Source organism: Arvicanthis niloticus, chromosome 6 (genome assembly GCF_011762505.2).
Source record: "Arvicanthis niloticus isolate mArvNil1 chromosome 6, mArvNil1.pat.X, whole genome shotgun sequence".
In the NCBI taxonomy this organism is placed as follows: Eukaryota; Metazoa; Chordata; class Mammalia; order Rodentia; family Muridae; genus Arvicanthis; species Arvicanthis niloticus.
In genome coordinates this window covers 28295894-28313177 of record NC_047663.1, presented here as the reverse complement: position 1 = coordinate 28313177, position 17284 = coordinate 28295894, and the positions used below count along the sequence as shown (strand labels likewise).

General features: G+C 40.1%; 2 protein-coding genes across 14 annotated transcripts in view; one reads left to right on the top strand and one right to left on the bottom strand.

The window, feature by feature from the left end:
• Luc7l3 (LUC7 like 3 pre-mRNA splicing factor) overlaps positions 1 to 17284 on the bottom strand; it is a 335229-nt gene that overhangs the window by 117146 nt on the left and 200799 nt on the right. The window lies entirely within an intron of this gene.
• Spag9 (sperm associated antigen 9) overlaps positions 1 to 17284 on the top strand; it is a 125543-nt gene that overhangs the window by 101903 nt on the left and 6356 nt on the right. For 8 of the 13 annotated variants that reach the window (XM_076935988.1, XM_034505824.2, XM_034505826.2 and 5 more), the window contains 7 exons: positions 1043 to 1110; positions 5469 to 5617; positions 7325 to 7496; positions 10115 to 10228; positions 11326 to 11364; positions 12434 to 12610; positions 14652 to 14801. In XM_076935988.1, the coding sequence (XP_076792103.1) occupies positions 1043 to 1110; positions 5469 to 5617; positions 7325 to 7496; positions 10115 to 10228; positions 11326 to 11364; positions 12434 to 12610; positions 14652 to 14801 (869 nt within the window). The remainder of the gene's footprint in view (positions 1 to 1042; positions 1111 to 5468; positions 5618 to 7324; positions 7497 to 10114; positions 10229 to 11325; positions 11365 to 12433; positions 12611 to 14651; positions 14802 to 17284) is intronic. The other 5 variants (XM_034505835.2, XM_076935989.1, XM_034505828.2 and 2 more) reach the window with 1 other exon arrangement.

Sequence of the window (17284 nt, the reverse complement as noted above, 5' to 3'; positions counted from 1 at the left end):
CCTACACCCCTCTCATGGCAGAATCCCTTCTCCTCTCCCCTTTGTTTCTTGCCTAGGAATCCTAAAAGCCCTGCCTCTCACCCTGCTTAGCCATTGCCCATTGGCATCTTTATTTCCCAATTAGAGCCAACTTGGGACAGGCTTCCTTTAGCCTATGTGCAGGACATTGTAAACAGGTTTTTTTTTTGTGTGTGTGTGTAGTGAGTGATATTATGGTAGCATTCAATCTGGCTTTCCTCAATCAGCCACCATGTTCCTGACTAGCCTAGGCCTATGGCCACGAGGAGTGATGACTTACTGCCACTGCTCAGGCCGTCCACTCAGGCAACTGGAGACACTGGCCCTGCCACCCACAAGACGCCAGCATGGGAGATGGCTCTGCCAATCTTCCACGCTGTCTCTATAAGGCTGGGCAGTGCTCAGACCATCCCGCCATCCACTCGGGCCTGGTAGGAATGAGACTCTAATGTTTAGATTATCCAAAGACTTTATATATTTGGTAATGCTCAATAACAAGATGTCCATACATCAGAGGTGCAACCCAATACCCAACCTAGATATATCAACTACCTTTGACTGCTAGAGATAGGCACACATCCTCTTCCATGTTCCCCTCTCATTCTCTCTCCCCTAGCTCCTCCTCTTCCTCTCCTTACTCCTCCCACCTTAGCTCCTCCCAACTTTCCAGGAAAAATATCCCCCTACATTTTTGAGTAACACCATTAGCATGAGAACTCAAGCTGCTACATACAGAACTAACTCTGTTCCAGTCATGGTGTGTGTCTGCTCTGTAGAGTTACATTGAGGTGTGATAAAAGGAGAAGCCTTGGGCTAGAAAGCAACACCTTGAGATGACCACATGTGCTGTGCATTAGTTTCTGTGGCGTGTTTCCATAACAAGATGCTCACAGTGAGCAGACATATGTTCAAAAGTAGTGTTAGCCACAGACTGGCCCTTTGAGAGGTCTGCACCAGCTCAGTAACACACGGTCCATTCTATACTCCTTAAGGGTGGTTCTGAAATTCTTTTTCTTATTTGCAGACACGTGAAAGGAATTGTACTAGTAGCCCTGGCTGATGGCACCCTTGCAATCTTCCACAGAGGAGTTGGTAAGTTTTTATAATATCATACACCAAAATGTTGCTTTGCAGAGCATTTTCAAGTAAATTGGCTTACTGCATTTGAAAGAAATGATACCCAAAAAGAGAAGGAAATTTTTTGTTTTGTTTTGTTTTGTTTTGCTTTGTTTTGTTTTGTTGGTTTTTTGAGACAGGGTTTCTCTGTGTAATCCTGGCTGTCCTGGAACTCACTCTGTAGACCAGGCTGGCCTCAAACTCAGAAATCCGCCTGCCTCTGCCTCCTGAGTGCTGGGATTAAAGGTGTGCACCACCACTGCCCGGTTGAGAATGAAGTTTTAAGTGAAATATTTGACATATATTAGTAAATATATGGATGCGTTTGTGGAGATATGTATTAGGTATTCCTGATGGACAAGTGTGTTTATCACAATGAACAAAGAGTTTAGCTTTTTCTCTGTCCATATATTCTATATACATTATCTTTGTGTGTATGCTTATGATGTATGTATGTAGATGTCCTGTAAGTGAATATGGGCATTCATTTGCCTTGGAGTGTGTGTGTGTGTGTGTGTGTGTGTGTGTTGTGACAGAACAGCTTTGTGTTAGTTGTTATCTCCTTACCTTGCTCTAGATAGGGTCTTTGGTTATTTACTGATGGGTATGTCAGGCTAGCTGGCCTCCAACTTTCCAGACATTCTCCTGTTTTCGTCTCCTAGGAGAACTGGGATAACAGATGCATGCTATTATCCCATTTTACATAGATTCTGGGATATAAGCTCAGTTTTTTACCCTTGCCCAACAAGCACTCTATATACTGCGGCATCTCCCCAGCTCTCTGATGCCCTTATGTAGTATAATACAACATTTTTTTCATATGTTTAATTAGAAAACATTTGGCAAGTATAATTTTTATCCCTTTTTTGATTGTTTGTTTGTTTGTTTGTTTGTTTTGAGGCAGGGTTTCTCTGAGTAGCCCTGGTTGTCCTGGAACTCGCTCTGTAAACCAGGCTGGCCTCAGATTCACAGAGGTTCACCTGCCTCTGCCCTCTGCCCTCTGCCCTCTGCCCTCTGCCCTCTGCCCTCTGCCCTCTGCCCTCTGCCCTCTCCCCTCTCCCCTCTCCCCTCTCCCCTCTCCCCTCTGCAGTGCTGGGATTAAATGTCTGCACTACCGTGTCCAGCATTTTTGTTTGATTTTAAAGATAGGCTCTCAATATGTAACCCTGGCTAGCCTGGAACTTGTTATGTAGACCAGGCTGGCCTTAAACTCACAGAGATCCACCTGGTTCTGCCTCCTGAGTGCTGGGATTAAAAGTATATGCTATCACATGGAGCCTTATCACTTCTTTAAAAAATTATTTATTTTTATTTTATAAGCATTGATTGGTATTCTACCTGCATGCATGTCTATGTAAGAGTGTTGGATCCCTTAGAACTGGAGTTAAAGACAGTTGTGTGAACTGCCATGTGGGTGCCAGGAGTTGAACCCAGGTCCTTTGTAAGAGCAGCCAGTACTCTTAACCTCTGGACCATCTCTTCAGCCTTGCCCTATACTATTATTAAGAATTTTTATCTACTTCATTTAAGAAAAATTTTGTTTTTTTTGAGAAAGGGTCTCACTCTGTAGCCCAGATTGGCCTAGAGTTAACAGTCTTTTTATCTTAGCCTCCCATTACTGAAAATGTAAATATGTGCCACCAAGCCTGGCTTAAAAGCAATTTTTTAAAGATTTATTTACTTTTTAAAAAAAATCTGTGTGTATGCATGTGTCTCTATGAGTTTACATGCAGTACAAATATGCATGTTCCCACAGAAGCTAAAGGGCATCGGATTTATTAGAACTGTAGTTATAGGCAGTTGTGTCATCTGTTGTGGATGCTGGGAACTAAAGATGGTTTGCAAGAGCAGAAAGTGCTCTTAATTGCTTCTAATTCATAAGCCCCCAGTTATCTTTCAATCGAGTATAGTTTAATCATTTTTCCTGTTGTGCTATGTCTACAACCAAACTTGAGAAACTTGAGAAAGTCTGTCTCAAACAGTGCGAATTAAAGAAAATATGTATTATTATAACTAACCTTGCTATATTTGTCATCCAAAAATAATTATCCACTAGGTTGAAGGTCAAGCAAGTATCAAAAGAGGATAAACTAATTGGGTTTTAGTTTTCAAACTAATTGAAATCTCCTGTCCTTATTGGCATACAGATGTGTTAGGTAGATTATGCTTAGGCTGCTGGGATGGATTTATATGTGGAGATTGCTTGTTAATGACTGTGTTATCACAGAAAGAAGGCTGTATGTTGCTTTGCTGTGGTGTTTTTTGGGTTTTGTTTTGTTTTGTTTTTTGTTTTTTTTGTTTTGTTTTGTTTTGTTTTGTTTTGTTTTGTTTTGTTTTGTTTTTTTGGTTTTGGTTTTGGTTTTTCGAGACAGGGTTTCTCTGTGTAGCCCTGACTGTCCTGGAACTCACTCTGTAGACCAGGTTGGCCTCGAACTCAGAAATCCGCCTGCCTCTGCCTCCCAAGTGCTGGGATTAAAGGCGTGCGCCACCATGGCCCGGCTTTGCTGTGGTCTTATCTAGAATTTTCTGTGTTTAAACTTCACAAACTCTGTCTTAGTTAGGGTTTTACTTTTGTGAACAGACACCATGACCACGGCAACTCTTATAAAGGACACATTTAATTGAGGCTGGCTTACAGATTCAGAGGCTTAGTCCACTATTATCAAGGTGGGAGAATGGCAGAGTCCAGGCAGGCACGGAACAGGAGGAACTGAGAGTTCTACATCTTCATCTAAAGGACGCTAGGATCAGACTGAATTTCAGGTAGCTAGGAGGAGGATCTCAAAACCCACCTCCACAGTGACACACTTCCTCCAACAAGGCCACACCTCCTTAACAGTGCTACTCCCTGGGCCAAGCATCTTCAAATCACCACAAGCTCTTATGAGGAATTCTCTTGTCATCTTCCTTTCTTGACAGTAATAAAGGAAACTGAGGCCAACATTTTAATCACTTACTTACAGACCCTTAGTTAGTGAAAGACTAGAAAAGTGAAATAATAGAAGTTGGGATTTTTTAAATTTAATTTTTTTAGAAGCTTTGATAAGTAGAATAAAAATTATATTTACAGAATATATATATATTCTGTATATATACATATATATATGTATATATATGGATCAATATCAGGTGTTACTATTGGGTTCAAAAGAGCAAGAGATTTCTAAGGAGTCAGAATTACCTAAAGGTTGACTATCAGCTCACTAAGATGTAATTAATGCTAAAGCCTCCAGAAATAGAGCTATCACAGGGCTGGTGATGATCCTACTAAAGTTTATGCAATGGGATTCAATAAGGTGGAATTAGCATGAAGGATTTATAAAGGATGATAGGTATAACATACATAAAAATGCTTGGTTTGAAAAGACATAGAAAGCCAGGTGATGGTGGTGGTGCACACCTTTAATCTCAGTACTCAGAAGGCACAGGCAGGCAGATCTCTTAAGTTCAAGGCCAGCTTGGTCTACTGAGCGAGTTCCAGAATAGCCAGGGCTACACAGAGTAGTCCTGTGTCAAAAAACAACAACAACAAAAACCAATAACAACAAAAACATAGAAATGTAACAAAGTCAGGGTTATATTTATTTATTGTCTTTCCACTAAGCAAAACTATAGACTAATGGGTGATTACATGCACATGCCATGTCAGCCCTCGGTGTTTTTAATTTCTTAGCATTTTGGATTTCAGATTTATAAATTATAGATGCTCAGATTATATGAGTAGTTCCTAACATGTTAGCAATGAGTTGCCTTCAATTTCTACCTAAGAATCCATCAAAATGCAAGTAAAAGAAATATAATCCCCCACGTGACTATCTGTTCTTGTGCATGTTGTGTGCGGGTACATGCTACTAGAGATTGGACCTAGAGCCTTGCATGTGTGACACAAGTACTCTATTTCTAAGTCATCCCCAAGCTCTAAGTCCATTCTAATTCCAAAAAGACTTACCATGTTAAAAATAAACTATGACTGACTTGTCACAAAACTTCTCTTTGTTTTAAAACTAAATCTCACTAAGTATCCTTGGTTAGCCTGGAACTTAACTATATAAACCAGAATGACCTTGAATTCAAAGAAATCTGCTTGCCTGTGACTCCCAGTGGTGAGATTAAAGGTGTGCACCACAATACCAAACTATATCATCACTTTGGAAACATGCTCTAAAGGGAACCCAGTTAGTGGGCGGTAGGTTATTGCAGATGTGTGTGATCTCTTCCAGCTCTGGAGCTTATACAGATAAAGGAGCTTATACAGATACTTAACATATGGTGCTTTGAGGACCTCATCAATCAAAAGTGGGAAGATTAACTATAATCTACTTCTTGTTTTAAAGATGGACAGTGGGACCTGTCAAACTATCACCTTTTAGACCTTGGACGTCCTCATCATTCCATACGGTGCATGACTGTTGTGCATGACAAAGTCTGGTGTGGCTATAGGAACAAAATCTATGTGGTTCAGCCAAAGGCTATGAAGATAGAGGCAAGTTAACCTATATTTTGTGTACATACTGAATTGGAATTCCCAGAGAGACTCTTTCTCAGATCTGTGTTTAAAGGGCACTTCAAATAAACCTTTGGATGTCTTAGCTTTCTCTCGTCATTTTGGGCTATGAGGTTAGGTGATGATGGGTTTTGTTTTTATTTTTTGGTTGTTGGTTCCATTTTATTTTGTTTTTAAGGACAGAGGATTCACACATAAAGGTTTGTATGTATTTGTGTATGTATTATATTTGAGTATATGTTTTTTGAGACAAAGTCTATCTACATAGCCCTGGCTATCCTGGAACTCACTATGTAGACCAGGCTGACCTTAGAGATCCACTTGCTTCTGCCTCCTGAGTGCTGGGATTATGTGTGCAACATCGTGATGACTGAATATGTAGTTCTTGATATGCCTAGTCATACAAGGTTGGTTGAGAGGATTTATAAGTTCCTTTGCCTCTACCTCATATGCATTCATGTTCATCTACATATGCATCACAAATTGAGAAATAACATTACAGTGACAAGTTTTATAAAAACAAGATTTTAAATTTCGGCCACAATGTATCCATTCTTACTGTCTTAAAAAAAATTACAATAGGAAAGTTTTAAGGTGAGACTTGTATTTCTTCCTGCCCCATGTCTCATTTTCTTCCTTAGGAAGTTAAAGCTAGATATGATAGCACACCCCTATAATTCTAGCACTTGTGAAGCTACAGTTAGGATCGTCACAAATCTGAGATTAACCTAGGCTACATAGCAAGACCTCCACAGCCACCCCTTCTGCCAAATTCATCCCACAGGTAACCATCTGGTGTTTATTTTTCATGGCTGCTCCTTAAACAACAGTGTGGGTTCCTTTTAGTTTAGTTACCCATAGGATCTTACTTCTCATTGCTCTGTAGCAATGCCAAACCCTGACATCACCTCTCTGAACACTATACATCGTCTGCATGGCCAGCATTGTTTATTTAAGGTAATCCCCTGGACAGTGCTGAAGCCCAGCACCACTTGCTTCTGTTGTCATTGTTGTTGTCTCACTAGTTAGCCACAGTCTCACTCTGGCCATGAACCCACACAGGTCTCCTGTCTCAGACTTCCAAGTGCTAGGATTACAGGTGTTAGCTACCATGCCCAACTACTATTTGGTCCTCTGTTTTTATTTACATGGTGGTGGAGTGGGTTTGCATTCTGTGCTGGAAGAACTGATGGGAGAGCAGTTGTACAAGATAAGCAAATTTAGGCTCCTTTAATAAACAGTCTTCAGATTGTTGTGCAGATTAGCAGTTGTTTAAAAAAACATTTTTACATGCTTTGGTGTTTTGCTTCCATGTATGTCTGTATTAAGCATGTTGGATCCCCTGGATCTCCAGAGTTACAGACAGTTGTAACCTGCCATGTAGGTGCTAGGAATTGAACCCATGTCCTCTGGAAGGGCAGACAGTGCTCTTAACCTCTGAGTCATCTCCAGCCTCAGATTAGTAGGTTTTAAACAACTTCCTAATTTCATTAATTTCATTAGTCAGGCATGGTGGTGCATGCCTTTAGTCCCAGTACTTGGGAGAAAGAACTAGGCAGATCTCTGAGTTCAGGCTCAGCCTGGTCTACATACAGTACAAGTTCTAAAACAGCCAGGGCTACACAAGGAAACCTTGTCCTGAAAAACAAGACAAACAATAATTTCATTATTTAACATCTCTTCTAGAAATCATTTGATGCACACCCCAGGAAGGAGAGCCAAGTACGGCAGCTTGCATGGGTGGGTGATGGTGTTTGGGTCTCCATTCGTCTGGATTCCACGCTCCGCCTCTATCATGCACACACATACCAACATCTCCAGGATGTGGACATTGAGCCTTATGTAAGCAAAATGTTAGGTAAGCTTCCAAATGTTTTCTTTTTGAAAATCAGTGGGAGTGCTTTATTTTGGTTTGTTATGCAGTGTTGTGGTACTAACTTGGGGCCTTGTGTATACTGAGCAGATGGTCTACAACTACAGTATACCTTTACTCTCCTCTAATGCTCTGAGAGAGTCACTGAATACACTACCACATGAATAGTTAACTTTTATCACTGCAGGTATTCGACAGATATGCCAGTGAATAGCATGGTTCTTGACTAGAATTTGTTTCTGGTTTTTTGTTTTTTTCTTTCTCTCCTCCTTATTCCTTACATCTTTTGGTGACCTAGAACTCAGTCAAATTTGAAACTACTTAAAGTCAAATACTTTATCTTGATCACTATCACCTTAGGCCTGGTTACTCTCCTTTTCCCCATTTGATAGCCTTGTGTTTCCTAACTTCTTTCTAAACTATTTTGTTTTCTACATAGTAAATACTGTGTAAACATATCTTGATGCACTTTGACTTTGACACTAGCTTTTAGGCTAAGTGATCACCACAAGGAGACCTTACATGGTCTAGACTAGTTCACCTTCTCAGTCTACCCATATTGACAAGTTCTTTCCATTTCAGGTCCCTCACATGTACTGTGTATCCTCACATGTACTGTGTACCCTGTCATGTACTGTGTACCCTCTCATGTAGCGTGTGCCTTCGCATGTACTGTGTATCCTCTACCTTGAAAGTTTTTCTTGGTCGTGGTTTACTTACTCTCAGGTTCTTTGTCATATTGAAGAGGGACATTTATTTAGGTCCTATATTTAAAGAAAACAAGACAAAAAAGGAAAGACAGGGTCTTACTGTAGCCCAGGTTGGCCTCAAATTCACAGGGACCTTTCTATCTCTATCTGCCTCTGCCTCTTGAGAGCTGGCACGAACCACACCCAGCTGTCCTTTGTCATAGGTTTAACAGTAGTGTGATTGCATCCATATTATGTGATTTTTGTTTGTAACCTATAGACAAAACCCCAGGAAAGGCAGGGGCAGTCTCTGTTCTTATTCTCTACTGTACTTTTTTAATTTTTAACATTGAATGCAGTGCTCTGTAACTACTCAATTTCTCTCAATAATTTTTACCCTTTTTTGGTCATTGACCACAGAGAAGCTGACTAGTCCATAGAATCAAGCATGCTAGAAAGCATGCATACATGAATTTTAGAGTGGTACTTTGACTCTTGATTAAAGATTCCTACCTTAAAGCTGGAGAGATGGTTCAGTATTTAAGAACATTTGAACATTTGCTGCTCTTGCAGAGGACCTGGGTTTGGTTCCTAGTAACACCCACATGGCAGTTCAGCAAACATCAGTTTGCTGTAACTTCAGTTCTAGGGCATCTTGACACCAGTTTCTGACTTCAGCTGTACCAGGCGTGTGAGTGATGTACATACATAAACACAGGCAAAACACTCAGACATAAAATAAATCATTACAGACATTTTAGAGACATTTTTCTTTTTTTTTTTCTTCCTTTCTTTTTTTTTTTCTTCCTTCCTTCCTTTCTTTCTTTTTCTTTTTCTTTTTTTTTTTTTTTTGGTTTTTCGAGACAGGGTTTCTCTGGCTGGCCTCGAACTCAGAAATCCGCCTGCCTCTGCCTCCCAAGTGCTGAGAGACATTTTTCTTTAAAAATTGCTAGTTTAAGCTGAATGGGAGTTAAGATTGCTTCTTACATTGCTCGTGTGTGTGGTCAGGGATGCAATTTGTTGAGTCACTGATGTTTGTCTCAAATGTTTCCTGAATATGAAAGCAATTACAAAAATTCTCTTAAAATATAAAAACTTGGAGCTGAAGAGATGGCTCAGCGGTTAAGAGCACTGACTGCTCTTCCAGAGGTCCTGAGTTCAGTTCCCAGCAAACACATGGTGGCTCACAACCATCTGCAATGGGATCTGATGCCCTCTTCTGGTGTGTCTGAAGACAGCTACAGTGTACTCATACATAAAATAAATACATAAATATTTTTTTAAAAAAGGCACACACACACGTTTGTGCTTCCTACGTTTTATACGATACCCCAATACTCACAAACTGATTTAGAGCCTAAGTCTGTAAACAAGAAAAAAGGTATGTTCTGTTAGCAAAGATTGACTTTTATACATGTAAAGAAATTTAAAGCACATTGGGAACCTTTTCCATTTATAAAATCAAATGACATTTGATTTCCCAATCTAGCAAACCTCAACTTTTGGTTTGTTGTTGCTTCCCTTTGTCTAATTTTTGGGTTTGATTTGGGTTTGTAGATCCCTTAATTGAGTTTTTTTTTTCCTTTGTATTTTCTTTCTGGTTGATAAAGTAATGCTAGCCATGTGTAGAATTTTCTTTTTCCATTAGCCTTGACTTGTCAAACAATATAACCAATAAGAGTTTGCTTTGAGCTGAACATGGTGGTGCCTACCCACAACCCCACTACTCCATTACAGTCACACCATTTGTGAGGGAAAGGCAGAAGGATCCCAAGTTCAATGTTATCCTTGCACCCCTACCTTTCTAGTACACTTTTTTCTTAGTTTTCTTTGTTCTTTTTAAGCCAGAGACTCCTGGAGTTTAGAATGTTGCTCTAGTTTCTCAGTAACTGTCCTTCCTCTCCTGCCCTACAGGTACTGGGAAACTGGGCTTCTCTTTCGTGAGGATAACAGCTCTTATGGTGTCTTGCAATCGTTTATGGGTGGGGACTGGAAATGGTGTCATTATCTCCATCCCATTGACAGAAAGTAAGTATACTTTAACTGTCAAAAGTAAAATAATTGCAGGGAATAATTGTATCCAAAATTCAGATTGAAGGAATTGTTTAGAGTTTGACAAATCTGTGACAACGCTGAAATCAGTTTACAAACTACAGACTCAGCTTGTAAGTATCCAGACTATTGCCCATATTTCAGTGTTTTCATTGTAGGAATCCCTTTGTCTCAATTCAGGAGTCATGGCCCTGTTTCATCTGTGATAGAAAGGGCCCATTTCTCTTGCGCTTTATTATGCCACTATTCAGAAACACAGCATTCCATTCATTATAGTTTTAACTCACTTGCTAATGGTTGTGGCTGTCCCATTTGTTGTATTTGAGATTTTTTAAAAAACAATCATGTGGGAGAAATCTCAGATCACTGACTCTTTCTTCATACTGAAGACAGGCTGTCTGTTTGAAAGGAATTGACTTTACTATTTTAGAGAACAAAATGTATCTTGTATGTTCCTCGTATGTATTCCATTACACTGATCATCCACTAAGTGGTTTTGTGTTATAAAATGCACAAGCAAGGAATAGTTTGGGGTAGGAGGGATGCCCTGAGTCCATCAAATAAGTTAGCAAATTCCTTTGTTCAATGGAAGGAAGGAAAGAACACCAGAAGGTGGATTTGGAGCCCTTAAAGACTCTATGTTCTCAGTTCCTCCTTGGTTTTGTTCAGTTACTTACAGGTCTACATGTTCAAAGTACTTCTTAAACCTAAGAAATTCGAAGATGTCTAAATTACCTTTTCTCCTTAAAAGAGGGTTGCATTTAGCATAATTATTTAAAGGTGGTTTCTTTTGGGTAGACTGAGAAAGAGAGAATTTTAGTATGTACTTCACATCAGTTCTTAGGGTTTGATTCTGTCTCACTGGAATGGTTTCATGAAATCATAATCAAATCATCGTTTTTGAGCAAAGGTGTTTGTAGAGGCCTTGGTAAGAATGGGCCATTATTTGGCGCTCTGCCAGGCTGGCATGATTCAGTAGGGCCACATAGAAGAGGCTTAGTGCGGCTCATAGTAATGCTTCTCCTTCCTGTCGTGCACCTCCCCATGTCCCCTTTCCTCCTCTCTCACTTTAGCCGTAATCCTCCACCAGGGACGTTTACTGGGGCTGAGGGGTAAGTGCAGATCCAGAACCCAACTTCTTCCTGGCTTCTTGGAGCCACTCTGAGGCTGTCTCCTCGTCTCTAGAGCACCCTCTTGAATGCTGTTCAGTGTCACCTACTCGCAGTCACTGCATTGCAGCAGAATTTGTTTTTGTTTTTGTTTTTACTTTAAACGTTTGTTACATAGCCACCAACTGCTCAGCAGCTTAGTCTACTGATCGTCTTTTGTTGCAGCTAAACTTTCTTTCAGACTTGGTTTTCCTTCCAATAAAAACATGAAACATCTCTTAAAACTGTCATTAATCTACATTATTTACTCTATTATCAATCATGTTTTTCTCATTCACTTACCCATGGAATCAGGGGTATTTTGTAAGTCTGGCCATTCTATAGGAATCCGGCAAACTGTCAGGCAGGCATAAGTGCAGCATCTACATTTGTAGGATTCTTTTTAAGCAAAGCTTTCCCGCTCCTTACCATGGGGGAGAAATCAGAAGATGAGCTATAAAGATCTTATTTAAGAACATACCTTTGGGGGGCTGGAGAGATGGCTCAGTGGTTAAGAGCACTGACTGCTCTTCCAGAGGTCCTGAGTTCAGTTCCCAGCAAACACATGGTGGCTCACAACCATCTGTAATGGGTGGGATCTGATGCCCTTTTCTGGCGTGTCTAACGAGTGGACAGTGTACTCAAATACGTAAAATAAATAAATTAATTTTAAAAACATACCTTTATACTGTAGTCTATATAATACTTAGTTTCCTTTTAATAAGGACTAAAAGCAAAACTAAGCAGATTTAACTATGATTCAATTTTGTTTTGTTTACTATAATGGTTTCCCTAAATTTAATAGAATCTTAGTCGTTGCTAGACTGGCAAAATCCCCTACTCCATTACTGAAGTACTTAAAAATAACTAGCATGCTGTATCTCTCTCCAGCTTTGCCTTGAGCTGGCGTTGCTGCACTTCTGTTATCTCAACCGGCTGTAGCTCTTAGATAATATCATAAGGATTAACCAGTAACCTCTTGCATCAGCACTAGTTTCTAGAGGAAAACACTGGTATTTGGTTTCTGTTGCAGCAAATAAAACCTCAGGGACTCCAGGTAACCGTCCTGGGAGTGTAATCCGTGTATATGGTGATGAGAACAGTGATAAAGTGACCCCGGGGACATTTATACCCTACTGTTCAATGGCGCATGCACAGCTTTGTTTCCACGGGCACCGGGATGCTGTGAAGTTCTTTGTGGCAGTCCCAGGTGAGTTCTATCATTCTGTTGAGGTATCCATGTAATTACGTCTGTCTTCCTTGTGTGTCACCACCCCTCCAAACTCTAAATTACTAGGATTACCCACAATACAATAAACCTAAGGACGCTCCATAAAGGAGATTCGATTGGACTAAAATAGATTACTTGGATGAAGTTATTTCGCAACCTTTCCTCTACTCCCTAAAACAGATATTGGGGGGGGGGGGTATTGCTTAGTTTTGAAAATCAATGCATTCGGTTACATAGTGAGTTCAAGTCAGCTGGAAACACCACAGTCTACCTAGATAACAGTCTAGTTTGGAGCTCACTGTATAGCCCATGTTGCCTTTGAACTCTCAATACCTCTAATCAGCCTCCTGGGTGCTGGAATTACAGATGTGCTTCACCCAGGTGCCTTCCTCAGTTGCTCTCCACCATATTTTTTAGAGTCCTGTACTGAATCCAGAACTCACTGATTAGCTAGTCTGGCTGGTCAGTGAGTTCCAGGGCTCGCCTGTCTCCACACTTGCACCTGCACACTAGCACCAGTATGCACATGCCCACCTTGTCCATCTTTTTATGTATGTGCTGGAGATCCAAGCTCACGTCTTCAGTTGTTTATCAAGGCACTTTACCAACTGAGCCACCCCATCCCCCACCCCAGTGTTGAGCCCTTTTATTGTATATGTGGACTTTTCTTTTGGAGTATAAATCTAAAAATGGAATTAGTAATGTTGTTATTTGGCATAGGCCAGTTAGCCCGAAGGATGAAGTTGTTGTGTTAGCTTCACTGTGACGGCTTCACCTTCTATTGCAAACTCTACTATAGAAGTTGTTTCTAGCAGGCTTGATGGATTCCAGAGCAAGCTTGAGTAGTGCAGTAATGAAGCCTCATGAGAATCCATCACACTACCCCATCCACTTGCAATTAAAGACATAAATTTATAGTGCATTACATCATAGGACAGTGTCCTGCTAGTTCCTAGAGGCATGCAGTCTGTGAGATTTGACCAAAAGACAGCAGATTCTGAAAAGGAAAAAAGTATCTCCCAGTAAGAGCTTTCTTTGTCCATCTCTCTCACACATTCACACCACCCACAGTTCTGGGGATTGGACATTGTCCCTCACACATGCTAGGCAAACACTCTGCTTCTGCGCTATATCCCCAGCCCACAGTCAGAGCTCTCTAAGAGGAATGTCTTAGAGATTGTTCAGTTGTTCATATTGTGAATAATACGTAAAGGTTTCTTTCTCTCTTCTATGACATTTCATACTTAAAGATTCTATCTTAGAATTTGAACTTTAGAACAATGACACATTTAGCAGCAATTTTATTTGCATACTCTTAAGTTAAAAATAAGACATACTTTTCTTAACTATGAAGAAAAGGGCATAAATTTGAAATATATTTAAAATATTATGATATTATTTACTTTTCTATTATTATAATAAAATATCGTGATCAAGGCAACTTAGAGAAGAGTTCCAGAGAATTGGAGTCCATAATAATAGGGACAGTGTGACATCAGGAAGCTGAGAATCACATATCTCAATAGGAGATAAGTGTCTCCCACTGAACTTTGAAGATTATCTATTCCTATTTACTTTATAATTGGTTTACTCAAGGTACCAGTGTTCCTAGTACCTTGACGTATGCTTTGTGTGTTTTGTGTGTATGTGTGTATATATTAAATATTTTCATTTTTTGAGGCAGGATTTCACTGTGCATCATCTTTGGCCAGCCTCAACCTCATTACCTTGAGCAGGCTAGCCTTCAACTCTCAGAGATCCTCCTGCCTCTGCCCCCTGAGCTCTTAGACTAAAGACAGTCAGGATGCTGTTGAGTTTAACTTTATTTTTGAATCAAGATTTCTGTAGCCTACACTGCCTTGAACTCAGGACCATCCTCCTACACCCTTCCTAGTGCTTCAGTTGCATTCAGGAATCAACCATGAGATTTATTTAACTTTGAAAAGGTATAGAAAAAATAGCTTTCCCTACTTGCATCTGTGATGAGTGATATTCGCTGTTCTGTTTTTGTATAAAATAGGTCAGGTCATTAGCCCACAAAGTAACAGTAGTGGAGCAGATCTAACAGCTGACAAAGCAGGGTCATCTGCACAGGAGCCCAGTAGCCAGACGCCCTTGAAGTCTATGCTTGTCATCAGTGGAGGAGAAGGCTACATTGACTTCCGGATGGGTAAGTCTTTGGTTCTGGGAGGTCAGTTTCCACTGTGCTCTGATAATGACTTATAAGTTCTCTTTGAATCTTTTACTTGGAGAAGGATCTTACATGTTTTTCTGCCTCTACATGTATATGTGTTTCTTTCATACAAAAATAATCATTTGAAAGCATTATAAATTGCAAATGGCACCGGGCAGTGGTGGCGCATGCCTTTAATCCCAGCACTTGGGAGGCAGAGGCAGGCAGATTTCTGAGTTGAGGCCAGCCTGGCCTACAGAGTGAGTTCTAGGACAGCCAGGACTACACAGAGAAACCCTGTCTCAAAAAAATACAAATCAATCAATCAATTGCAAATGGCCCATGTTAAGGTTTGTGTGAAGAACTGAAGAATTGTAATTATATGGCCTTGAGCAAACTATCCACCCTCACAGAACCTTTTTTTCTCACCCACAAAAAAAAAAAAAAAAAAAAAAAAAAATACTAAATAAAACTTAATGTCAAAATTATTTTATCTGTTCACTTTCTTACCTTGTGCCTGTCAGCCTTAAAATTAATATGTGGAAACAAATCAGTCACTCATTCCCTTTTAATAGGTTTTCTTTAGATGAGGTATCTCTATCATGCTGTCCTGGAACTGGCTGAGACCAGGCTGGCCTCAAATCCAGAGATCTGCCTGCCTCTGCCTTCGAAGCACTGGGGTTAAACACTTCCTCCCAGTGCAGAGCTAATGTTGTTAAAAGTTAAAACTACTGTAAATATTGTGGTGGAGACTTGTTGGATCTTCCCGTGGTGGGAAGATAAGGTAGAGAAGAAATGATACCTGAGGAGAGTCAGTGTCAGATGGCAGGAAGCTAAAGGCCTCATTAGGGAACAAGCTGGTTAGGGGGCAAGATTGGCACTTCCTGATTTAAAAAAAAAGGCTCTGCTGAGGTGCTTCTGTTTCATTTGCTTGTTGTGTAGGTTTGTTTTCCAATGTTGGGTATTGAAACTAGGATTTCATACATGTTAGACGAATGTTTTACCACTGAACATATTATCATATACCCCCAGTTTGACTAAAGATTTTAAAAAGATGAAAGCAGAGAATATAAATTTCTATCTAGAAAGAAAGGTGAGATGACTTATGGAAGGCCTTCATATACTGTATATACGTGTGTGTTTAGACTGAAAGAGGGAAAAGGAAATAAAAAGTCTTCCCCAAGTGTCTTAGTTAGGGTTTCTAGTGCTGTGATGAGACACCATGACCACAGCAACTGTTATAAAAGAAAGCATTTAATTGAGGCTGGTTTACTGTTCAGAGATTTAGTCCATTGGCATCATGGTGCAAGCATGCTGGCCCACTAACAGACTTCTGCTGTGGAGGAGCCGAGAGTTCTGATCCATAGACAGCAGCTGCTGGAGCTGGCTTAAGCATTTAAAACCTCAAACAAGACCATATCTCTAATAAGGCCACTCCCTGTGAATCTAGGAGGCCATTTTCATTCAAAGTACCACAAGTAAAGTTTGCATTTATCTTTTAAGCAAAGGAGAATTGCAGAACTTCAAATGGAGGAGCAATGTGGTTAGATTCAGGTAGAAGATACTTAGGTTCAAAACAAGAGATATGGAAATGAGTGAGGAAAATGGATGTCTGAGTCAGCTGGTAACGGCAGAGGCGGAGTAGCATGATGAGGAATCCTTAGCCCATAGAGAGCCATGTGTTCACTCAGAGCACTGTCTAAATGGAAGCAGCCTAAAAATGGGGGAGGAAAAAAGTACAAATGTTTGCTTGCTAAAAAGAAACACACTAGTCTAATAAAAGTCTTAGTAACTTAAGGACTTCTCAAACAGAAGTTATTAAATGCTTATAGAGAATACACTAAGGAGGTCTGTCATAGTAGAAAATGCAGGTCCTATCAGTGGCAGTGGACCACATGTGGTCAGTATAAATGAGAACGTGAAAGCTGAAGGGTCATGGCATACTTCTGTGGGACAGAGATAGTAATGAAAAGTTCAGAGATTAATGCTAGCAAGAACAGGAGAGCTGTAAAGCATTTCAAGTAATCAACTACTGGCCCAGGGATATTTTAAGGAATGGAATTGTAGGGACTCTCCATAGCTAGGGTGGTGGTAGCTTTTTCTTGGAGTGCAGTGTGGCATTGGAATCATACTAAAGAATATGCTAGTCGGAGCTCTGCAGTTTTCTACTTCCACTGAATGTTTTCCATTGCAGATTCTGCAAAGAGCATAAAAATTGCTTAACCGGGTTTGATAATATCTCTAGTAATTCAGCCTGTACACTTGTTTCTTAAGCAGATGCTAATTTTAATAGTGAGTATGTTGTTTTTAAAAACAAAACATGGTAGTAAATGCTTTTAAATCTCAGCACCCTGAGAGGCAGAGACAGATGGAGCCTGGTCTGAGTAGTGAGTTCCAAGACACAAGAGGTACAAAATGAAACACTCTCTCAAAAAAACCAGAGAAATAACAACAAAACACCTTGAATTTAATCTTGTTGG